General features: G+C 42.0%; 3 protein-coding genes across 5 annotated transcripts in view; all 3 read right to left on the reverse strand.

Annotated features, from left to right (window-relative positions):
• Positions 1-671: 671 nt before the first annotated feature.
• Positions 672-9513, reverse strand: nr1d2a (nuclear receptor subfamily 1, group D, member 2a). Its single transcript, XM_020498143.2, has 8 exons — positions 9032-9513; positions 4834-5061; positions 4516-4604; positions 4208-4352; positions 3303-4021; positions 2867-3043; positions 2388-2598; positions 672-1794 (listed from the first exon to the last, which is right to left on the reverse strand). Exons 1-8 carry the CDS (start codon positions 9048-9050, stop codon positions 1595-1597), a joined length of 1788 nt encoding a protein of 595 aa, XP_020353732.1. The 5' UTR covers positions 9051-9513; the 3' UTR covers positions 672-1594.
• Positions 9514-12754: 3241 nt separating this feature from the next.
• LOC109902075 (ubiquitin-conjugating enzyme E2 E1) lies at positions 12755-19256 on the reverse strand. 3 transcript variants are annotated; one of them, XM_020498142.2, is made up of 6 exons: positions 18891-19256; positions 17017-17194; positions 16687-16737; positions 15514-15646; positions 13401-13548; positions 12755-12985 (listed from the first exon to the last, which is right to left on the reverse strand). In XM_020498142.2, exons 2-6 carry the CDS (start codon positions 17163-17165, stop codon positions 12888-12890), a joined length of 579 nt encoding a protein of 192 aa, XP_020353731.1. In that variant the 5' UTR covers positions 17166-17194; positions 18891-19256; the 3' UTR covers positions 12755-12887. The 3 variants fall into 3 exon arrangements, with proteins under 3 accessions (XP_020353731.1, XP_020353730.1, XP_031642574.1); XM_020498141.2 differs by having other exon boundaries at positions 17017-17153; positions 18891-19215; XM_031786714.1 differs by lacking the exon at positions 18891-19256 and adding an exon at positions 18062-18731.
• Positions 19257-19400: 144 nt separating this feature from the next.
• The window catches only part of LOC109902074 (ubiquitin-conjugating enzyme E2 E2), a 28895-nt gene continuing 22679 nt past the window's right edge, over positions 19401-25616 (reverse strand). The window contains exons 4-6 of the mRNA XM_020498140.2: positions 22170-22302; positions 20655-20802; positions 19401-20163 (exon numbers count right to left, since the gene is read on the reverse strand). Coding sequence (XP_020353729.1) covers positions 20066-20163; positions 20655-20802; positions 22170-22302 — 379 coding nt within the window. The 3' untranslated portion in view covers positions 19401-20065. The remainder of the gene's footprint in view (positions 20164-20654; positions 20803-22169; positions 22303-25616) is intronic.

Here is a 25616-nt window from a genome sequence, read left to right on the forward strand (position 1 = left end):
AGATACAAGCTATAACTTATTCATAAGTCAGAACTGTATTGAATTGAGTGTACTTTGCTACTTACACTCAGGCATCCGTTAACTTGGCTAGCGTATAAACCAGCTACAAAGACTCCACTTCTGTCGGTCTCTGGGCAGCTCCTCTGCTGAAATAATCATCTGCACATTTCTACACTGTATTAAAATCAGTTTCCACCATGGAAATAGTGGTACGACATAAAAGTGGACAGCGCGCCCTTGTGGAGGAACTTAGTCATTGCATTTCAGGTCCACGTTTTGGTTACAGAGTTGGGTGGTCACTTTAAGCGAGGGTTGTTAAACTCATTCCATGGAGGGCCTAGTGTCTGCAGGTTTTTGGTTCTTCCTTTCAATTAAGCCCTAGACAAATAGATGTGTAGAGTTCCTTACTAATTAGTGACATTAATTCATCAATCACCCGCAGACACTCGGCCCTCCTTGGAATGAATTTGACACCTGTGCTTTAAGCCACTTAATTGGACCTGGTTTGTAATATGGAAAATCACTGTACAATACAGTAACCCCTACAAATGATATCGCAATGTAACTAACCACAAACCTACAGTTCTTAATGCTTTACCCCTCATAGACGCTCATATTAGATCACCAAATGAGTCCAAACATATTGCACACAAAAAACTCAAGACCGTAAATAATTTCACTTGTATTTATTTATACTACTTATATATATATATATATGATAGATATGGCATAACTATTTATTTACAAACTGCAATCTTGTCCGTAAAAGGAGAAAAATAGACATTCCCAAAAAAAACAACAGATGGGGAAACAATATCCATCTTAAAAGTCAGTGCTGTGCTGAAATGCCAGGAGGTAAAGTCAAAACCACCCAGTAACTCCTCACTGTGAGGAAGGTGGGGAATCAGTGAAGGAACACTTTAGTATCATCCGTGTTCACATCATGCGCACATGATGTGGGTCTGTGGTGGCATGTGAGATTTTGGAGGTTGAGGTCCACAACACAATGTGCAAAAGTTGTGTTGCTGAAAAAGTGTACTATCAACAAGTCCCCAGAAGGAGGCGTAGTAGAGGCAGCTGAGACAAAGACAGGCAAATAATAAAATATTCCAAATATTCAGACAAATGAAATACCCTATGTACACAAAGGACAGTAAACATGACAATGCAGTTGAACAATTCAAAAATAAAGAAATGACTCCTTCCTCGGAGGGTTGGGAGCGACAACGTCAAGTTGTTCACCTAAGGATAGCCATGCAATTGCAGCAATTATCTGATTAATCAAGCATTATTTTTGATATAGATGTTTACATTGAGTCTTGAGTGCTTTTATCAAACATATTGGGTCGAAAACAGTGACCAATTGATATTGCGCGTCGTTTGAAACATCCAAAAGATAGAATAATCATCACATTCACATTGCTCGTGAGCAATACACTTTGGAATTAAACGGCTTTAACAAACAAAACCAAGTAGTTCTGCACTTTATCATTTCCAGGACCAAGGTCTCCCCTTGGTCCTGGTATAGGAGTGGCAGAGGAAGTCAGTCCTGGTTTTAAAGTGTGGAAGGAGGGTATTAGGAGTCAGATGAGCCCTATTGTGAGTGCACTTTGAAGGCTAGCAGTTCTTCAGAGTGTATGTTGTTGAGGGAGCGCAGCTCGGGCAGCTTCAGCAGCAGCTTGGTGAAGGTGGTAGTCTCGTTGGCGTGGTTCGTCATGATCAGACTCCGCAGCGCTCGGATCAGCGTGTCCTGCAGCGCCTCCACTGACTTCAAGTCCTGGATCCCCGAACGATCTGATCACAGAACAGAGCATAAGAACAGTCAGTATCAAAGAAGGCTTTAATTTTAATCGTACACATAAGTATTGTGTGTTAACACCAGTGGCTGAATGGTATGTACAGGACTACGATTTAAATGGCACTTTTGACCAAAGTAGTGCACTATATAGGGAATAGGGTGCCATTTTAGACACAGGACCATAATACAGTCAGCCAACCAGCCAACCAGTCAGACAGAGGACAGCCAGCCAGCTAGAGGACAGCCAGCCAACCAACCAGTGTGTTTACAATTACAGTGTGTTAAAAAGGACACTGTTTTACAAGGACACTGTGTTTTACAAGGACACTGTGTTTTACAAGGACACTGTGTTTTACAAGGACACTGTGTTTTACAAGGACACTGTGTTTTACAAGGACACTGTTTACAGGGACAGTGTTATTTACCGGCGGAGACGAGGACGCTGTTAAAAAGGACACTGTTTTACAAGGACACTGTGTTTTACAAGGACACTGTGTTTTACAAGGACACTGTGTTTTACAAGGACACTGTGTTTTACAAGGACACTGTGTTTTACAAGGACACTGTTTACAGGGACAGTGTTATTTACCGGCGGAGACGAGGACGACAGCAATGAAGAGGCTCATCTCATCCTTGTCCAGCTGCAGAGCGGCCAGCTTCTCGCTGAAGTCACACATGGAGGTGAGCAGCTGCCCGGCCCGCAGCGAGCGCAGCAGCTCCAAGCTGTAACACTTCCCCGTCAGGAAGGTCACGGTGCGCTCGGCCACGTCGAACAGAGAAGCGAAGCGCACCATAAGCACCTGGAGAGAGAGAGGTGGGAGAGAGGGTGTGTTAGAACAGGGGTTTATGGTGACTAGCACCATACTGGCAGAATTCAACAGTGATAATGCAGAGAATTCAATGTTGAGTTCAAATACACTGATACTCTGTCATAACATATCTACAGACTGTAATATATTTAGCCAATTCAACACTCAGAGTTAAAGAGAGTGCAATGTTCAGTTGGAACACGACAGCCAGAGTTGGGAAAGATCAATTTTTGGTATCAGAGAGTCCAGGGATTCTTACCTCAAATGTTCCGTTTTTGAGCAGGCTGACTTGGTCGTACTCGGAGAGGTCTCGGAAGCCCGGGATCCTCTTGGCAAACTCCACCACCTCGCGCACGGCCGGGATGAAACTCAGGGAGAACTCCTCCCAGATCTCCTGGCTGCGCTGGCTGGGGTCCACATAGAGACTAGGAGTGACCTGGGGTGACAAGAGTCGAGAACAGGGCCCTCAGTTATGGAAAACAGAATGCTGGAGTAATAATGCAGAAGAAACTAAATGGAGGGGATTTAGAGGATAGGCCTTTTTTAGGTCTTTTCCATGTGTGCTTTAGGCATGGTTATGGGGTAATTTCAGGTGTGCAGTATACAATGCATTTCTACTGTAACATTTTGTAAAGAGACCTTCAATCTCCTCAATGTTTCAACGATGGCTAATTAAATGATAAAAGGACACTCACCATGTTTGTCTTATGGTCCTGTAGGCTGTATGATGGTCTACTGTAACCATTGGAGACGGTCTGTATGTTGTGCATTGTGTTGTGGCTCCTGTGATGTAGGCTGTAGGAATCTTCTGGCATTCTACCACTGGGGGCGCCGTTTAGCTGCGCAGGCTGCTGCTGGTAAACAACTCTCTCTTCCCGGTATGGACCGTTGGTGACGTGTTGATGGCTGTTGCAACTAGGTTGGTAACCCCTGGTGTCTTGGTCGCAGCGTTTCCAGCTCTCCTGCAGTTCCTCCATGCGGCTGTCTCTCCTGTCTTTTTCAGTTTCCCTGGCGACCGGCGAAGGTGACTCCTCCGGTTCCTCTTTGATGGACTGTTGCTGCTCACGGCGGTACGTGAATGTGCCCTGGTGACACACCCTGGAAGGAGGAACCTCGTCATCGCCGCTATCCGATGAACAGGAAGAGGCGGAGCTGGTCTCCATGGAGTCTTGAGCGGAACAGGGTGAGGAAGGGTTGGAGCCTGATGAAGACGAGATAGAGGAAGAAGAAGAGGCGGATGAAGAGGAGCTGCCGTCATTGGGGAGCCCTTCCATGGGGCAGGGTGGACTCTGGGTGCCGTGGAGCATACTGTGGAGCTGGCTGTTGTTGTTCATCATCATGTTGTTCATGGCGTTCTGCATCTCCAGCAGCATGCGCTGCTTCTCTCTCTTTGGGATGCGGCCAAACCTAACAGCTGGAGAAGGAAATCAAATATAACACACATTAGTACATATATCACTAATAAGGGCTCAGATATCCCAACAGTCAGTCAATCCATCCAACTTGTAAAAGGAAACCCCTCACACCATTAACCATTGTATTTCCCTATGGGAAAAATGCCGTTATTATTTTCTATGTACATTTAAAAGTGAAGACTCACAGTCTCTAGACATGCCCACAGCCAGACACTTCTTGAAGCGGCACTGCTGACAGCGGTTCCTGTTGATCCTTATGACGGTGCAGTTCTCCATCTTCAGGCACTTCTTATACCGGATGCTATGCTGGATGCTCCTCCTGAAGAAACCCTGAGAACAATCACAGAGAACATAGTTTGTGCGCGGTTATTACCTAGTTAAAACAGGAACGACACTGTCAAAACACTTACGACACAGAGCCATTGAACAACATGAATGAAGCCTTGGACTGGCAGTGTGGCATTCCGTGAGAAGCAGTCAGGACTAGTCTTACCTTGCAGCCCTCGCAGGCGTGGACGCCATAGTGGAACCCCGAGGCCACGTCGCCGCACACCTTACACAACAACACCATGCCGTTGATCTCTGTAAGGAGAAACGCACAGCAATGTTACTACTAATTCACACCTCTCTAACAAATGTGCTATTCCACCTGTACACGATGATGACTCATGTAGACTTGAGAATATGAAATGCACCTATTACCTGGATTAGTGTGGCAACTCATACAATGCATTTCCTATCCTTTGTCATTCTGAATAAATCTAGTATCCTTGCCATACTGAATGTATTTCCAGGGCTGAAATGCACTCACTGGTGATGCTGCTCTTGGTGGAGGTGGATCGCCCAGTCTTGTCTGTGCCGTGGCTACGTGGGTGCTTGGCTGTGGTAGGGCTGGCGATGTCCACCATGATTCCTACTGCCCGGCTTGGCAGTGAGGGATGAGGCGGAGAGGAGTACAGGTAGCCGCTGCTGCAGCTGTCACTCAAACAGCACTCCGGGCTGGAGGCGGAGCCAGAAGAGATGTAGGCTATTACACCACCTGAGGGGAGAAGGGGAAAAAAGACAAAAGGTTAGTGGAATATAAGTCAAATATACGTCATATCAAAAACATAATATTGACGTCAAGATCTTCATAATCTTTAAAAAGTTTTTACCCCATTGTAAGTCAGAGTAAGGTTATAATAGTGATGGAAACTAGGTCAAAGGTAAATAATAAACCATATATAAACATAATATAATATAATATAATCTAACATAATACAATCTGATAAAACATCTGCCTGTTTGCCCTTGCCACACCCAATATAGAGCAGGACTTATGCCAGACTGTTTCCCCCCTTCGTTCATTCATCCTGGTGTTTGACCTGTTTTTACTACCTCATTCAGGTGGCATTTGAATAACACCACTGTTACATAACAAGTTGGCTCTATGAGTGTGTACAGTTATACCAAAAAGTACAGCAAAGCCTGCAGTCCAAGTCAGGGTCATACATGTCACCACTATTGAAGAAAACGTTTGAACCAAAACACTAATAATCACAAAAATACTTGATTTAAAGACTTTTGGGCACAGGATGATAAGGTGTGTTACATGATACCCCGAAACCTAATCAAAATCGCAAATATCTTCCATTTGACCTAAATTACATAATGGTGTACCTTCAAAACATGACACTTTGCAGTGTAATGTGAAAACTAATGTGTTTCTGGAATCATTTGTATGCACTTTAACATTTATTTTCCATCTAGGTTGGGGTTGGGTTTCTCAGTTCTTCAATACTATATTATGTTAAATAATACTGCCATCTACAAAACAAAAGAGCAGTAACTGCACTCTTGGTCAAAAATGTGTTGACATTTTTTATACATTAAATACATGATTTATCATTTGGACAAAATGTGTTTCAGATAAAATGGGATGTCATGTTTGCAGTAGCTGGAAAAAGTTAGTGAAGCCAAGGAAAAAAGCAGTAAATGCAATCGTTCACCTCAGTTATTGCTTTTTACCTTGAATCACTAAGCTTTGGGCTGCAGTTACTGTGGTTTAACATGGCATTATTTATTGTTGTTTGTTGAAACAAGTATCAAACTATATGACACTGACAGCCACATACAAATAAATGTATGAACACAAGTTTGTGTTAGAAAGAAACGGTAATTCCAGTTGGAGTACCAAGCAAGAAGGCAGTAAATGCTGTCAGGGTCAATTTCAAGATAGGGCTGATTTCAAGGTTTTACTGCTAACCTACAAAGCATTTCATGGGCTTGCTCGTACCTATCTTTCCGATTTGGTCCTGCCGTACATACCTACACGTATGCTACGGTCACAAGACGCAGGCTTCCTTACTGTCCCTAGAATTTCTAAGCAAACAGAGGCAGGGCTTTCTCCTTTAGAGCTCCATTTTTATGGAATGGTCTGCTTATCCATGTGAAAGACGCAGACTCGGTCTCGACCTTTAAGTCTTTATTGAAGACGCATCTCTTCAATAGGTCCTATGATTGAGTGTAGTTTGGCCCAGGAGTCTCTGCCTGGCCGGTTCCCCTCTCTCCACTGGGATTATCTGCCTCTAACTCTATTACAGGGGCTGAGTCACTGGCTTACTGGTCCTCTTCCATGCCGTCCCTAGGAGGGGTGCGTCACTTGAGTGGGTTGAGTCACTGACGTGATCTTCCTGTACAGGTTGGTGGCCCCCCTTGGGTTCGTGCCGTGGAGATCTTCGTGGGCTATACTCGGCCTTGTCTCAGGATAGTAAGTTGGTGGTTGAAGATATCCCTCTAGTGGTGTGGGGGATGTGCTTTGGCAAAGTGGGTGGGGTTACATCCTGCCTGTTTTGCCTTGTCCGGGGGTATCGTTGGACGGGTCCACAGTGTCTCCCGACCCCTCCTGTCTCAGCCTCCAGTATTTATGCTGCAATAGTTTGTGTCGGGGGGCTAGGGTCTGTATATCTGGAGTATTTCTCCTGTCTTATCCGGTGTCCTGTGAGAATTTAAGTATGCTCTCTAATTCTCTCTCTCTCTCTTTCTTTCTCTTGGAGGACTTGAACCCTAGGACCATGCCTCAGGGCTACCTGGCCAGATGACTCCTTGCTGTCCCCAGTCCACCCGGTTGTACTGCTGCTCCAGTTTCAACTGTTCTGCCTGCGGCTATGGAACCTTGACCTGTTCACCGGACGTGCTACCTTGTCCCAGACCTGCTGTTTTCAACTCACTAGAGACAGCAGGATTGGTAGAGATACTCTGAATGATTGGCTATGAAAAGCCAACTGACATTTAATCCTGAGGTGCTGACTTGTTGCACCCTCTACAACCACTGTGATTATTATTATTTGACCCTGCTGGTCATCTATGAACATTTGAACATCTTGGCCATGTTCTGTTATAATCTCCACCCGGCACAGCCAGAAGAGGACTAGCCACACCTCATAGCCTGGATCCTCTCTAGGTTTCTTCCTGGGTTCCGGCCTTTCAAGGGAGTATTTCCTAGCCACCGTGCTTCTACACCTGCATTGCTTGCTGTTTGGGGTTTTAGGCTGTGTCACGCCCTGACCTTAGTATTCTTTGTTTTCTTTATTGTTTTGGTTAAGTCAGGGTGTGACATGGGTGATGTATGTGTTTTTGTACTGTCTAGGGGTTTTGTATGTTTATGGGGTTGTTTACTATCTAGGTGTTTATGTATGTCTATGGTTGCCTAGATTGGTTCTCAATTAGAGGCAGCTGTTTATCGTTCTCTCTAATTGGGGACCATATTTAGGCAGCCACCTTTGGGTATTTCGTGGGTTATTGTCTATGTCTAGTTGCCTGTGTATGCACATTTATAGTATAGCTTCACGGTTATTTTGTATAGTTTGTTTAAGTGGTCTTCATTAAATATAGAAGATGTATTCATATCACGCCGCGCCTTGGTCTCCTCTTTACGACGAACGTGACAGGCTGGGTTTCTGTTCAGCACTTCGTGACCTCAGCTGATGTAAGAAGGGCTTTATAAATAAATGTGATTGATATGAATACAAAATAAACATCTCCAATGATCTGACTACAATTAATTTGTCTCGACAATTAAAAAACACTGAAGTCATTTTTCAAAGTTTAAATTTATGAGCAGTTACTGCTCTTTTGCTTGAAAGGGCAGAATAATATTGTCTTTTAGTTTCTGTCAAAAGCAAAGTTATTCTTGTAGTCATTTGGTGTTAAATCACGTTATTCCATAAGAATGTTGACATTATAAAACCAAATGCTTAAATATGGGCTAAATTAACCCAGCTAGGAAAATAATTCACCTGTTGCTTGGTGTACAGGAGGCTCAGAAAACAAAATCAACATAAATTAATATATTATACTATACTATGTAGCCCTAAATGTAGTTAATGCTCTCGAAGACATGGCCATGATTACCTAACCAGCTATGACAATTCGCTTCCAAAACCCACCCACATGTGGACCTGTCATGTCTAAGAGAGCAAATCTAGGTCACCAAAATTGTCTCCTTCAGTTTCACGTGGACCTGCATACAGCCCTCGAGCTTGGACCCAGAGCAGAATTATGCAATGATTGCGTCACAGCCTGTTCTCGGCCAATGAGCAGTGAGAGTCGAGAAGCATTGGCACATGGCTAGGCAGCTTGGTCCATGTGAGGTGAAGCAAAGCAGAACATTGTAGTGTCAAAACAAAAAAAAAACGTAGCACAGTGGCATTCCTAATCAACATACATGGCTTGACAATAAGCAGAACAGAAAATCTAAATAATCTATTAGGTTTCTAATTGTGGTCCATATATAACTTGTAAAAATCACACAACTAAATAAAATGTGAACAGATTTTACTAGCGTTTTCTAGAACCGATGCTTAGAACGACACATTAATTCTTGACAGCAACAGTAACACCAGATTTGTAACAAAGTAACACATTTGCAACAAAGTAACTGGTCAATGTAGCGAGAGGTGGACACTTTAAATGACATGACAAGATACATTGTAACATTGTAATAGCACGGATAATAAAGCCGGTCTTACCAGGCTTGATTGAGCCCATGTCTGCAGGCACCTCGATTCTGAGAATCTTTAGAGAAAGCAACCTATGCTGACTAAATGTCTTGTCAATAACTCGCTTGTTTCACAATGTCAACTGGATGTTTTCTGTAAGGATTGCAAGGTGCTATTATCCTTAGTAGCACAGCGGGTTAAACTCAAATTCAAAGCGTCGATCATCTAAAGCTCAACACTGTTTCTTATTTTAATCTCAACTACATTACTGTAGTAAATATTCGTGGCATTAATATAATTATCTGCACTCCACTGTCAGTATCCTGAACAAAACAAATTCTGCTCTTCTTTCAGCAAAAATGTTCCCGCGACTTTTCAATGGCATCTATTACAACCCGAATAGTTTTTGTATATTTAAAGATCTGTAACAAGATGAGAAACGCTGGACAACTCCCTTGTTGGATGACTCTTCTGTACGATGACTCTTCTGTACTCAATGTTCTAAATAGTGTGTTAACCATGTGACCCAGTTGTCAGCCACTCCCACTTGCGTGGGCGCTTGAAAGTCACTTTAACCCAGTGACACACTTTTACAGACCAGAGGCAGACTTAAAGGCTCAGTGCAATCAAAAACGTGAATTGCCTGTGTTATACACACAAACACTGTATATCCACACTATGAGCATGGAATAATACTGTGAAAATGATAATGCCTTTTTAGTGTAAGAGCTGTTTGAAAAGACCACCTGACATTTCAGCCTGTTTTGGTGGGATAGACTTTTGGCCTGCCTGGTGACATCATAAATTAGTTAATATACAAATAAGAATTTCAAACCTCGCCAATAACAACTAGTTTTCCATTTTCATCTCTCCACTTAGACCACACCCAAACAGTCCTAGCAAAATTACTGCTTGAGAAATTGCGATTTTCTGAGAAGTTCTTTGTTTTTCATTTGTAATGGACAAAAACAATCACAGTAAGGTACTTAATTGTTACCCAGAAATGATTTGATAGAGACAAACAAATAATGGCTGCATTGGACCTTTAACACAATGATAAACATAATCGTGACTGCTCCAAGCCAATCTCTGGACTGCTCTCATATTGACTGCCTCGCAATAACGTGAATCCATAGGCAGTGCATTGTGATATATCCATTGGATTACATTAAGGTTGTACAGAAGGAATGCAACATGTAGTTCAGAAATATAACTGAAACGCTACACAAACTCATAACGGTACATAGAGGGTCTACTATTAAGGTCTTATGTCAATAATTAACAATATGCTAGAAAGTTACAATCTGTGTGTGTACAAATTTGAGCACTGACGTCATTAACATTAAAAAGCCTGTATCATTCCTATCATAGACCTACTGCTCTAGTAGTTAAGTACCACACTGCAGGTAAAAGTCTGTCAACCTCAAATGCCAGATGTATTTTGACAGGCAAGAGTTCATTTGATTAAAAGTCATGCGGCTTATACTACTGATGAGTGAGTGTACTTGGACTTTAAATGACTGTCTCGGGTCCATGTGAGACGGAAATATATATGTTGTTATTATTGGAATTACTTGCATAAGTAGTAATATTTTGGTAAATATACATTTTTATGTATATTCATGCAGCTTAAAATCATTGTCCAAAAGAGCATCTAAAACTCTGTCCAGAGATTGCTTCTATTACGTCCATTTTCAACAAAAATAATAAATACAAAACCTAGAGTTATTCCTAATCAGATATTGCCATACCTGTTATTCATTTCATGGTTTAAACCTCAGGGCCCAAGTTACTGTAGTTTCATTCAAATAATTTCACGTCCATTTAGAACAGCTGTTCTTTGTAAAGGGTAAAACAGACACTTATTGGACTGCTGCAAAGCCACATTGGCATGTTGTAAATACAGTGCATTCGGAAAGTATTCAGACCCCTTCACTTGTTCAACATTATGTTACATTACAGCCTTATTCTATATTGGATTTTTTTTATCCTCAAATCTACACACAATACCCCATAATGACAATGTGAAAACAGGTTAGAAATGTTTGCAAATTTATACAAAAGAAAAAACAGAAATACCTAAGTATTCAGTCCCTTTTCTATGACTCAAGTGCATCCGGTTTCCATTGATCATCCTTGAGTCCACCTGTAATAAATTAAATTGATTGGACATGATTTGGAAAGGCACACACCTGTCTATACAAAAGATCCCACAGTTGACAGTGCATGTCAGAGCAAAAACCAAGCCATGAAGTCGAAGGAATTGTCTGACGAAGTCCGAGACAGGATTGTGTCGAGGCACAGATCTGGGTACCAAAAAATGTCTGCAGCATTGAAGGTCCCCAAGAACACAGTGGACTCCATCATTCTTAAATGTAAGAAGATTGGAACCACCAAGACTCTTCCTAGAGCTGGCCCGCCCGGCCAAACTGAGCAATCTGGGGAGAAGGGCCTTGGTCAGGTAGGTGACCAAGAGCCCGATTGTCACTCTGACAGAGTTCCAGAGATCCTCTGTGGAGCTGGTTGTTCTTCTGGAATGTTCTCCCATCTCTGCAGCACTCCACAGCCCGCTTGGAGTATGCCAAAAGGATCCTGAAGGACTCGCAGACCATGACAAACAAGATTCTCTGGTCTGATGAAACCAAGATTTAACTCTTTGGCCTGAATGCCAAGCTTTACATCTGGAGGAAACCTGGCTCCCTATGGTGAAGCATGGTGGTGGGAGCATCATGCTGTGGGGATGTTTTTCAGGGGCAAGGACTGGGAGACTAGTCAGGGTTGAGGGAAAGATGAGCGGCGCAAAGTAGAGGTCCTTGTTGAAAACCTGCTCAGGACCTCACACTGAGTTGAAAGTTCCCCTATAACAGGACAACCCTAAGCACACAGCCAAGACAATGCAGGAGTGGCTTCGGAACAAGTCTCTGAATGTCCTTCAGTTGCCCAGCCAGAGCCCGGACTTGAACCCGATCGATCGAACATCTCTGGAGAGACCTGAAAATAGCTGTGCAGTGATGCTCCCCATCCAATATGACTGAGTTTGAGAGGATCTGCAGAGAATGGGAGAAACTCCCCATAAACATGTGCCAAGCTTGTAGCGTCATACCCAAGAAGAACCAAGGCTGTAATCACTGCCAAAAGGTACTTCAACAAAGTACTGAGTAAAGGGTCTGAATACTGATATAAATGGGATTTATTTTTTTAAACGTTTTTAAAATGTCTAGAAACCAGTTTTTACTTTGACAATATGGGATTATTATTTATAGATCGATGAGGGTGGGAAAAAAACATTGTAATCCATTTTAGAATAAGGCTGTAATGTAACAAAATGGGGGAAAAGTCAAGGGGGTCTGAATACTTCCTGAATGCACTGTAGTAGAGGCAATTTATCACTAATCCTTCATCTGACCATAACTAAGCACCCTCGATATGTTTTTGAGCTTGCACTGTTCCTTTAGCACCAAATTCCATTGGTTCTTTAAATGAGAGATTAGTTATTGCAAAATAACATGGTAAACGCTATTCAAAGTATAAGCATGGACAACAGAACTGTGTAAAAAAAAGTACTTAGATTTGTAGCTATTGTGGTACAACTGTACTGTAGTTCCATATTAAAAGTTGAATTGGCAAAAGGTGAAATCCATGTTTTTATGGCACTGTTTATGCATTATATTTGAGGGATAGCCTATTCAATTTCAGGAGATTAGCTAAGCAGTGGAGAATCCTACAGAGCGTAATAAAATATATGACATTACATATTGTTTCATTGTTTTTCTTTATTTTCATATTTGCACAGATAACTTAATCAGGAACCCAAAAAATATACCAGACAATAAAGTACTAAAAATCTGAAATAGAAATCCCCCCCACACGGCTGTGCTCTATGGGCCTATGTGGCGTACCGCTTCGTCCACTGTTTGGCTGTTCTATCATGCTCGGCTCTGTTTGTCGTGTACTGGGTGGCGATGCTTCCAACCAGGGGATCAGCTGAAAGTGAAAAACAACATGAGGGAAATAACAGTTAGAGGGTGGTGAATTCTGAAACAATTACTCTGCTTCAAGTGATGTATTAAGCCTTTTATAACTACTTATGAGTTATGCCAATTTAGTGGTATGATAAGGAATTATAAACGCAATATAAAAAGGCATTGTGTGTGGGCCTCAAAGTGATACCCATAATAAAAAAGTACTCCACATCTGATCACAAAATTACACCAAAGAAATGGACCGGTATTTTTTATTTACCATGTTACCTGCAGATTTAATTTGACCCTTCTCAGGAGTCAGGAATACTAATATTAGTTCTGATATCATATTTCCAGTCTGGGACAGGTGCAGATCTGAAGAGAAACTAGTAAAAGGGGACAAGGAAGCCAGTTAGGCTCCCTGATGGATATCTTACCTGGGTTAGAGTCTGTGAGCAGAGAGCAGATGGACAGCAGCACCTTGGAGATGGTGAGGGCGGGGCTCCAGTTGTCCTTCAGGATGTCCAGACAGATCACCCCCTGACTGTTGATGTTACAGTGGTAGATCCTCGTCCGAAACGTTACCTTGAGGAAAAAAACAAAAGTAGAAAATGTACATGCTATAGGCATATTTAACATAACAAGGCTAGAGACTCTATATCAAAATCTATACTGAACATAAATAAACGCAACATGTAAGGGGTGAAATAAAAGATCCCAGACATTTTCCACAGGCACAAAAGCTTATTTTGTTGATAATCAAGCCACCTGACAGGTGTGGCATATCAAGAAGCTAACTAAACAGCATGATCATTATTACACAGGTGCACCTTGTGCTGGGGACAATAAAATGCTTCTAAAATGTGCAGTTGTCACAATACCACAAATACGTTTTGAGGGAGTGTGCAATTGGCATGCTGACTGCAGGAATGTTCACCAGAGCTGTTGCCAGAGAATTGAATGTTCATTTCTCTACCATAAACTGTCTCCAACGTCGTTTTAGAGAATTTGGCAGTACGTCCAACCGGGCCTCACAACCACAGACCACATGCCAGCCCAGGGCCACCACATCCTGCTTCTTAAAAATAAAACATGTACTTAACCACTCGGGAGCCCTGTGGGATCATCTGAGACTAGCCACCAGGACAGCTGATGAAACTTAGAAGTATCTCTAATGAGGCCCTTTGTGGGAGAAAACTTATTCTGATTGGCTGCGCCCCTGCCAGGTCATGTGAAATTCATAGATTTAAGGTCTAATGATTTTATTTCAATTGACTGATTTCCTTATATGAACTGTAACTCAGTAAAATCATTGAAGTTGTTGCATGTTGAGTTTATATTTTTGTTCAGTATAACTATTTATTAAAGTGGATCATCATTTATTGGGGGAGAAGACAAAGCATGTAGGGCCGGGATGATACCAGTATTGCAATACTTGTTAGTATCGTGGCAAGGAAACAAAACACGAAGCAGATTTTTACTTCTTGAGGAAAACAGCTCTAATGTTGGAAACAAACATTATGTTGTCCTCCAGAGTCACACGTATTTATTTTCCATGCTATATCACACAACATTTTACATACAGCAGGTTTATTGGTTACATTTTCTGTTTGTAATCAAGATATTACGATCTTGCCTCATCGCTGCAACTCTCTAACGGGCTCGGGAGAGGTGAAGATCGAGTCATGCGTCCTCGGAAACATGACCCACCAAACCTCGCTTCTTAACACCCACCTACTTAACTGGGAAGCCAGACGCACCAATGTGTCGGAAGAAAACGCCATTCAACTGACAACTGAGTGTCAGCCTGCAGGCGCACTGCCTGCCACAAGGAATTGCTAGAGTGCGATGAGCCAAGTGGAGGTGTCAAATGCCCTCTGTTGGTTAATGAGAGTACTTCAACATGTTAACAGGGAAATCCTGGCAAAACGCAGGGATTGTAAGTACTGTACATATGCTGCCTGCTGTGTTCTAGAAACTGGAGGAAATTCAGTCATCCTCATTTCACCATTCTCAAAAAGAAATTCCATATTGTAATGAAATTGTCAAATGTGACAAAACAATCCAAATATAATAGAATTTCATTTGAGCACATTTTTATGAAACGTTTGGATTTGTTTTTAGCACATGGAATTAAACTAGCACACTAACTAGTGAGCTAACTAGCCAAGCTACAAGCTGTGTTTCAAATTGGATATTTAGTTAGTGTTGTTATGGATGAAATTGCATAGGCTACCTTACGGTCCCTCCTTCTCTGGCAATGACCCGACTCGCGCACACACACAAAACAGAGGCACACATGTAAATAGCTCTCTAGCATCTGGAAAGCGAGTCTCGTTTTTTGTTTTCTTTTTTGCTGTGGTGGCAACAATTTAGCAGCAGCACAATATGACAAACACTGTAATCATCGCCGGTTGCATTTTTTGCTGTGTATACCCTGAAGAACACGAAAATTAAATCTGTCCCATTTATTGCGTGGGACTAAACCAAGATGACCGTTTTATAGTGTAGAGGGTAAAAAGTGACTGGTAGCTGACGATTGCCCAGTACCTTGGGTGGTTTGAAGGGGTAGTCGGGTGTGAAGGCGATGTCGAGGAAAAAGACCCCTCCCTCGTAAACAGAGCCCGGTGGTCCCAGGATGGTTGACCTCCACTCATAAATGTTGTCTCCTTTTGGACCAGCGCTGGAATTAAATGAGATAAAGTTACAGATTATGTTATACTATTAGCCTGGCCACAGATCTGTACTTTAGCCAACTCCTTTGTCGTTACCCACCTGGAAAACCAAAGGAGAACAGTCTCCCTAATTGGTGTTAACTGGACCACGTTCTTTGTTATTGCTCAGGTCACTTGTGTGTGTACTTCGTCTCATTGCCACAAGGGACAAATACCTTAAAGCATTCTCCTCACCAGTTTACGTAAAAAGCTGAGAGATAGGGCTAGAGAAATATAACCACTTAAATTCAGACCATCCATGATAAAAAAAAAATTGTTTTAACCATTTGAGGCTATATAGTGCTTGTTAACATTTACTTTGTTTACAAATGTCAGAGAGAAACAAGCTTATATATTTTTTTGGGGGGGGGTTATGATGGGGTACAACAGTTGAACAAAGCTCATATGGTTATAGAATAAGTTATGGGTATATTTAGTCCCATTTAGTCCCAAAATGGATGAATCAATTGTCCCTTTAAAGCTTACTGCACCTGCAAAAAACTTGTCTGAAACGGTTTAGAGCCTATTATCCCTTGGGTTGGTACCCAACACACAGCTTTATATTGCTTGAGAGAACAGTACATTCTCTCTCAAGCTTCAAAGAAGCCTCCATTCGCAACCAATCCCTGATGACGTGCCTCTGTATCGCGACCCATATTGACTTCCTCAGAGCAGATCAGCCTTCATCCTTGGTACATGCTGAACACGTAGTGGAAATTATCTAGAGTGATGACTACAAGGCTGATCCAACAATGTGGGAGACGTAAAATTATGCTTCATGTAGATTTCTAAACACCACCAGCAGTCAAAACATTTTGATTAAAATAGGTGCAGCTTTATTTTAACAGCATATGGGACAACATGAGAAATCAGAAAGTAACGCAATCCTTTATGAATAAGTGGTAAAATAATTATTGTTTGGAGAGTCGCCTGTAGGTAAGGACCATGGCAATACGCAAAACACTGGGGGCGGATTGAAAAAGAGAAGATGAGCTCAAATAAAACCAACCTGCAGTTTGGCGGAGGGTCCAGCGTGATATCTGCCAGCTCTTTCTGAATCCTGCAGAAACAAACATGCCTTCAGATCAATCATTGATTGCCCAGCCATACCTTACACATCTTTGTTTTCTCAGCCATGAACTTCCAAAGGTAAAGAAATGGCACAGATATTTTGGTCCAATACAGTGAGGCTAGAATATTTTTAAACAAATAAAGTACAGAGAACATTTTAGTGCTAGCTACAATCATCTAGGAGATTAACCCATACCTCTGACTAAATGTCACATTGTTGGTGTTGTGTGACAACCAGCCAATATTTAATGAGGTTTGGGTGTGTTACCTCTTTGCGCTGGTGGATAGCAGCTTGGAGGTCTTGCTCATACTGGCTTTGCTCTCCCGTTTCTTGCAAGGTGTGTCCTTCGGTTTGTTTTGATTGGAGGAGGAAGAAGACGAAGAGCTGGTGCTGACACACGAATCCTTATCCGACATACCGGTTTGGACAAGAAATTAGAAGGAACCTACAATGCGATTGTGATGCAGCAGTTGAAGAAAAAAAGCAGTAGCTTTGACAAATGAAATTGCTTTCAAGCCATTGCAAAATTAAGTAACGTTACAGTTATGACAGAACACCTTTGACGTTCTAGGAAAAATGGCTACCTCAACATAGCTTGCTGAGATTACCTAAAAACAAGCCACTTCAACACAGCTATGACTGGAAGTGACCTTTTCGTAGTAGGTTAGGAGAAGGTACGCAGTAGGTTAGGAGAATTAGGTTAAGTTTAGGAAAAGGTTTAGTGAAAATGCTCTCCTAACTTGCTAGGAAGAGTTACTTCCGGTCGTAGCTGTATCGAAGTGGCATGTTTTTAGGGAGTCCCTAGGCTTAGCGGCGATGCCAACAACCTGATGCATCTGGTTTACGGGGATACAGCTTATTCAACCTAGCTTCCTTTTCTGCTGAAACCTAGATGTGGAAAGTGTACTCAGGCGTTTTCTTTTACACCTGCTACGTTAGGTTATGGCAGAGGTTTCCAACAATTTTCAGTTACTGTAACACCGACGGAATTTTGCTCTGCCCAGAGTACCCCCTCATGTACATTTCACCAGTAGGCCTATGGTCTCATGAGTCTTCAAGTACCCTCTGTGGATAGGCCAAGTACCCTGGTTGGGAACCACTGGGTTAGGGAGTCCCATACAGCTTGCTGCTTGGCTAGTGCTCAGTTGAAATAAAGGTAATTGGCTAGCTGCCACCCCCATCCCTCCTCTGGCAATAATGTTGTGATTATGGATGGTTGAGCAAACAATGTTTGACAGCCCTGATATAGCAAGCCTCCATTATTCCCCAAATGTAATAGATAATGAATGATGTGAAATTGTAGCTAACTTACCGTCAGCTAATACTAAAGGCGCCCAGAAGGAACAAATGGATCCATGGTGGTGAACAACAGCTAGTTAGTTAAGTCTTTGTGGCCAACCATTTGATGGGAACATTCTCGGGCCTTCTTCACAGTAATTAATGTTAGCTTGCTAGCTAATATCTCTGGTCTGGAGTTACTTGCTATGGCCTCTTCGCTCCTGGAGTCCTGAAACGTTAAGACAATGATCTAACACATTAATTTGTGTGTAAATTAAGGTCTCTTGGAGCAAAGAGGCTATAGCAGTTTGCTAGCGAGTTCGCCTACAGTAGTTTACGTTTGCAATTGCTTGTGCCAAGTCAAGCTGGTTGGACTAGGTTTGGTTAACTAAGTGGACATTAACAGCTGGCTAGCATAATCATCTAGCTAGCTAGTTAACGCTAGTCACAAACGTCCGACCTGCTGATTTTCTCGCCCCCCGTTATTAGCCGACCGTTTGACTGCCCAGACCTTAGCCAACGTTAAGCTAGAAAGTTCGGAAAAATACTGTAGTTACATCAACGTTTACGCCCACCTCAACCTTTCAACATTGAGATATTTAACTTAGCTAACGTTAGTTGGCAAACAAGGTTACACCATAGTGAAACTAGTTTAGTTACTAACGTTACTAGCTTGAGCTAGCTAACGTTAATATTTATTTCCTGAGCCAGGCAGTGTCACCACAAATGTGTCTGTTGAGTCGTTAACTAGCCGTCTTTTCCAATACAAAACAAGTTGAATACACTCAGAGAACTTCAATATATTTTATAACTCATGAGGCATATTCAATATTAAAAGTAACGTCAGCCAAGTAGCAAATCACCTCCTTTGTGTCTGGATCTCTCCACTGCCTGAGCTCGTGCAAATCGCCTTCTGTGGAACGGAAGTGCCGCGGGTGCAGTGGATTCATATCGCGCACTCACAATAATGAAGGCAAATCGGCGCACAGGGATCATTCAACATTAGGTCTTCGTAGACTGATCTGACATTTTGATATCATACATTAAACAAAAGATGCACGAAAAAGCACATTTCGGATGAGGGCCAAAATCTAATTTGGAGCATCACTGAATATGGTGTCACCAAGTCAAGGTGAAAGAGAGGTTCATATATGGTCTATGGTTCATGCCCACCTCTAACCTCGACCTGTGATGCAGTTTCTTCTGCTGTAGTCTATTTGACCCTGGTTTCACTGATTCCCTGGGTTTCCCAGTTCATTATATGCTCAGGCACAGGTGTGTGTGTGTGTGTGTCAGTCATGAGGCAGAAGGCTGATAGGTGTTAAGATGTTAATCTCTGGACCTGTCACAGAGGGTTCACAGTTACAAAAGAGTATCTCACAAGCCAACCAGTGTTTTATTGGGTGCTTCATTAATACAAGTGCACAACAAACCACCCTGCCATGCCAGAGTAGCCAGTAAATGTACAAGTCCTGCCTCTTTCACAAGCAGACCTATATTTCTGTGGTCTGCCTCAAAAGCGTTTGAAAAAATACATACAGTACAAACAAAACCAGAAAGCGTAGAAGAGCATGACATGTCATTTGATGCAAATCTTCCTCCTGTTCCATGCAGATACCATTGATGACTGGAATAGGAAATTAAAAAATACACAAGAACCTAGAGTAAAGTAAAAAGAGTATATAATCTGCATTTTGTTCCTGGAGCCACTATGAAAACAAGGATACATACTGTATAGTTGAGGGACAATGCTTATTAGAATAATTGTCTTTTTTCAATACATTAATTCCAACATTCAGATATTGGAAAATAAAATCCCAATCTACTCTTTGTATAAAAAAAAGAAGCTTTCAAGTCAACAAGGAACAAAGGACAGTTCTTTACAAAGAAAAGGTAGATACAAAGTTTTGGGGGGGGGGGGATTACAGGTATAACATTGCACTTAGTGAGTGTGCTTTGAAAGGCTGGGGAGAGAGGTAGAGAAGTACAGTGGGGGTGGGGGGGGGGGGGTGACAGTGGAAAAGTCAGACAGGGGGCTCTATGTGGCGTATCTCTTTGTCCACTGCTTGGCTATTCTGTCATGTTCCGTTCTGTTTGTCAGGTATTGTGTGGCAATGCTCCCCACCAGAGGGTCCGCTGCAATGACAACAAAAAAAAGGATGCAGATCAGAGCATGCATTAATGAATAGGATTTCACCGGTGTATGGTTTTTTGGAGTTTAGAGCATATTATTACATTGTATTAAAATATGAATAAGATCATTTCAATTCCATCAACAGGTTCAACAGCAACAGAGCTACTGTCCCTGGGGAAGGGAATGCTGGAACACCACTAGAAGAGCTGCAGACAGTTATCAAAAGTATGAAATATTATCACCATCTCTGTGTGTAGATGTTTCCTGCTGAGAGTGTACATTATCTACACACAGAGATGGTGATAATCCTTCATGCTGTGAGTCTACATTATCTACACAGAGATGGTGATAATTCGTCATGCGGTGAGTTTACACTACCGCCATCTGTGTGTGTAGATAGTGTCAACTCAAATGTAATTTAAAATCAGTCATGAATTACCAACTGAAATGAGAACACTGCAGCTCATGATGTGGACATTGACAGGTCTCTTACCTGGGTTACAGTCTGTGAGCAGAGAGCAGATGGACAGCAGCACCTTGGAGATGGTGAGGGCAGGGCTCCAGTTGTCCTTCAGGATGTCCAGACAGATCACCCCCTGACTGTTGATGTTACAGTGGTAGATCCTCGTCCGAAATGTTACCTGGCGATTACAGGAAAAGAAAGCATTTATAGTTTAGAAACATGCTTCAGCGGCAATACTGGCAGTGGAATAGTCTAAATTGGACAAAATAGAAATGTAAGAAACAGAATTATGTAATTTCTTTGTTGAGAAGATGGTGACAACCCGTATAACACAGCTGCAGAGTTTTGATATACCATAAAAAATACCAGAAATATAATTTGCCTTCTAATTTCCTTAGGCTTTGATATAGCCAACAGGGGGCAGCATGGTGCATTTACCAATATGCAGAAAACCTTTATAATTGTCATGAAATTCCCCAGAAAAAAAAACATGCCTATCTCTAATCTCACTACAACCGTTACATATTAGTTTGAGAGGAAAACAATCATTCCTATAAGACTTTCACAGGGAATCAAATAATGGGTCAAAATGACTTTATTTGGTTTCATATGTGCTTAGGTCAAACCTTTGTACAACAAACATCCACACAAACGTCCCTGTTAAGTTTACTACCGTGTTTCTGATTGACAGTGAGTCTGACATCTGTTTAGGCCTGACACCTGACACTGGCCCAGTACTCCAATCACCAACATCTGGACAGACTGACCCTGACCTTGCAGAGGAAACTTCTAATGAGCCTTGGCATTTTGAACACACTGAGAATAAGACATGATAAATAACCCCACAATGGTGCACTCTCTGCCCCACTAACCCTAACAACCAAATCTTATACTTCCAATCTGTCCAACAAGCTTGTCAAACTGGAGTTTCAGTTAGGGGCTTGAAAAAAGCTCTGGTAAGAGTCTATAGTATACAGCAAAAGTCCAATGGAGCATGTATCCTGTGCTATAGTGACGGAAGGACTGGCTACAGATCACAGTGGGACAAAACACTTGAGCCCTCTGGCTACACTGAGCAGAGCTTGAGCCTGTGGATTTGTTTGAGTCTGCTGTCAAACAGTAGAGCCGGTTCTTACACAGCTCAGAGAGAAACAGAGACAAAAAGAGAGAATGAAAGAATGGGGGGAGGAAACAGACAAAATGAGAGAGAGAGTCAGAACTCAAAATGAAAGCAAGTGAGATGAAAATTGGGTTCTAAGAAGCACAAAGAGATATCCAAAAGCACATTTCATACACTTGATAATGACATCCACTCAACAACCGAAAATACTCCACAGGGTACATTTCATGAAAAGGCTAATAAAGAATGAATTGAAAATATGGACAGTGAACTGGTAAAGGCTTGAAGGAGCACACCAGATTTCCAGAAAATCATGTTAGCTGTTGAAATTACATTAAAGCAAGAGTTTTCCACAGAGGAAGAGAGCAGCACAATGGCACTAAAGCTATAAAACATTTGTGGTCAGTGTGGCAAGGGGTGCTGACCTTGGGTGGTTTGAAGGGGTAGTCGGGTGTGAAGGCGATGTCGAGGAAAAAGACCCCTCCCTCGTAAACAGAGCCCGGTGGTCCCAGGATGGTTGACCTCCACTCATAGATGTTGTCTCCTTTGGGGCCGGCGCTGAAACAGAAACATGTCAATATGTTTAGCAACTCGGGGCATTGGAATTGACAACCGGCTACTGACAGGGTAGCCTAAAGTAGACAAAGTCTGAGTCCAAGTGAGCAAGAGAGTGAGGAGGAAATGCTTGTTTCATACAAGTTAAAGAAGCAGAGATTGGAGATCCTCAGTCTGCTCTTTTTAGCCCGAGGTTTAGTTCTGTTCAATAATTATCACTCAAGCCATCTAGGTTGTGCTGCCAAAGCAAATCTGAAACATTATTAAACCCCCCCAAAATGTGCAACATTCAATGGCTAATATCACCATCCATCCATTGAAATAAGCAGTTTGTCAGTTGGATTGAGGAATCTCATTTCACAAATATAGAACAATAAAACAAATGGTCAATTCATACACAAAAATATAATTGTCTCTTGAAGGTCCTTTATTAGATGAGTAGTTATGTTGAATGGGGTGAGGGTCACATCTGTTGGATAGTCTGGTAATTAATGTAATTTCCATATTAAGTCTCCACCCTCCCCCAACAGAAGACTGTCTGGAACACCGACCAGATCTGAAAGCCCAGGACAATGCGGAATTCCTCAGATTTCATGGCATTTCTGTACATGAACTTTAACATCGACTAAACCCACAGGCGCACACAAATGACTACACACACACACACGACTGCTCACAGACACTTACACATACTTAGAGATTGGGAGCAGGATTGCAGTAGCACAGAAAATGCTTGACTATCAAAGTCACCAATAGCTTTGCTCATGTTGACAAGCTCCAATAATCTGTGACTGATAATTCCAAATGGCTATGTCAGAATGAAATGACAAGCAAGTTATGCTTTCTCCGCAACATAATAACCTCAAATAGCACGACTTGAGTATCAAACAAGTGTCTGGCTCAATGCATGCCCATGAGAATGGATCAGTCTCCACAAATAGAATGAAAGGACTAGACACTTCCTCTTTCCTGTAGTGTCAACACATGCAGATTTCACTTATCTTGTTCGAAGCCTTCTTTAATTAGTTCATTATGATCCATTCTTCCCCAGGGACTTGAATATTTTTCAATCGCTGTTTTGTGCCCATAAGAGCAATGCGAATCTGGACTTATCTTGATGAGGTACAAAGGAAATTTTATACTGGTATGATTTGGAAATTACCTAAGCATAGCATCTGGAGACCATGTTGGGCAATATTCATTGTCAGTGCATTGCAACAGGCCAGATGTGGCCTATTAATAGCTAGCTGTAATAAATCTAAGAAATATTCTGATGTTGCTTAGGTGGGTGAGGTAACCCCTGCACTGTTCATGGAGAAAATCAGTTGCAACCAGACAGGGAGAACTGTTTTTATGTGGGTGGGGGAATAAGTTATTTACTCATCAACACATCCCTGCATCAGAGGTAATCTGCAGAATTAATGTGTCATGTTCATAAGGCCCGAAACGGAAGAAAGATTAGTAAAATGGGAAGGTTGTATGTGAAATTATCCAATGAGAACTCCTTGTTTTCATTTTCCGTTGAAAATGGTTTTGCCACAGTGTGCCATTTTGAACACCACACTTTGGCTGTAGGCAATTTCCTTTTCAATACTTACGGAAAAATGCAAATTTAATCAAGCGTCTACATTCAACATGATTCAAGGTGAAAAACTCAATGTAGCTTGATGCAATATAAAAATATATATTTTTCCTCCCACTGTGCCAGATGTGTGATCCTTTTCAAAGCAGCACAGATACAGGGACTCTTTCATGTCCTTTGAGGCCAATCACTTTTGAGCTCAGAAGAGATAGATGAGACAGCATGGCAGAGGATCCACTCTACACAACCTCTGTGTAGATCTGACAACACATGGACCTCTAGGTAAAGGCTAAGTCAATAGTTTAAAGTACATGCCAGGACTGGAGGTTGCCCGGCAACCCCCACCCCACCAGCAGCAGGGGTTGTGGTGCTTTGTGATGGCTGCCTGAGCGCTGGCTGGGCATTCAGGACTTGACTGACAGTCTCTCATTAGACCAGTGGAGTGGGAGAGCAGGGGAGCACGGTCGAGGCCACAGCATTGGACTGAGACGGAGAGAGGCTGTCTAGGTTTAGGATATCGACTGAATCAGCATCCTGAATGGCTGAGAGGGAAAGGGAGATACTGCTCATCCTTACATCCTGCTTTGGTCATGGGATGAATAGGGATGTTTTATAGCAGATCCTATTCACCTAGCAAGGGGTATGATCATTACTGAGCAACTTTAAAATGCACAATGATTTTAATGCTAGTCAGAGGATTGCAATTTAGGATGCTTAAACATTTATAGGAAAATAAAGTGCCTGCTCAAAATCTTACGTCAAGCCGCAAGACGTTAGGAGACTGATAATGCACCAAAATATCTGTTTTTGTCATGTGGCATAATCTAACCCCAGACAGTACTTTCACTGCACCTAGGCCTATAGCTGAATACTGCGATTTCGCAACAGTAATAGAGCTCTCCTCGCTCTACTATGGGAAAACTCTTATCCATTAATGCAGACATATCTAGTTAAGTTCAATACACATGACATTAAACATGAATTCGCTACGGTTTGCAATAATATCCTCTGTGTGACTTGAGAGTTATAATAAATCTGTTGTACATCGGTAGATTTCTTTGAGTCACTGAGTATTTGGGTCATTTCTTCCAAGAATCTGGGATACATTAGTGTGCGGGTGTCCGTGAGAATCTACCACTAGCCATCCTCTGCGATTACACTCATGTGGGAATGGCTCCAACAGCTGGAGTGCTGCCTCTGCAACAGAATGCAACCAAACAGAATCCCCAAATAAAACCCTTCAGGCCCGATTTACTCTGCTTTCAAACCGCTGTGGAACTCACTTATCTTGATCGAATCCAAATAAAAAACAATGCCAAGCTAAAACATGTCATGCTCGCCAGTTAGCTAGGCATGGTCAACTCCTTTTTAACATGATACAACACGTATCTGATGTTTTATCCTTTGATCATGCAATATTCTAAATGGAATAATAAACGGGTAAATCTGGCATACATATGGAAACTGTCAATTCATGAAAGACAGCTATTCATATGACCGCAGACACCAAACCACTGACAAGATCGTCTACATGATGTTGAACGACGACATGGACAAACCACATACATATCATAATGAACCATGTTCATTTCATGTATGCTCTTACATGCACAGAGGACAAAGAATCTATTCTGAAATACGTCTCATTACTGCCTTCATTTTGTTCGACCCCAGAAAGAGTACCTGCTGCCAATGCAGCAGCTAATGGGGATCCATAATAAATACAAATGACACC

The sequence above is a fragment of the Oncorhynchus kisutch genome, linkage group LG13, assembly GCF_002021735.2.
Source record: "Oncorhynchus kisutch isolate 150728-3 linkage group LG13, Okis_V2, whole genome shotgun sequence".
NCBI lineage: Eukaryota > Metazoa > Chordata > Actinopteri > Salmoniformes > Salmonidae > Oncorhynchus > Oncorhynchus kisutch.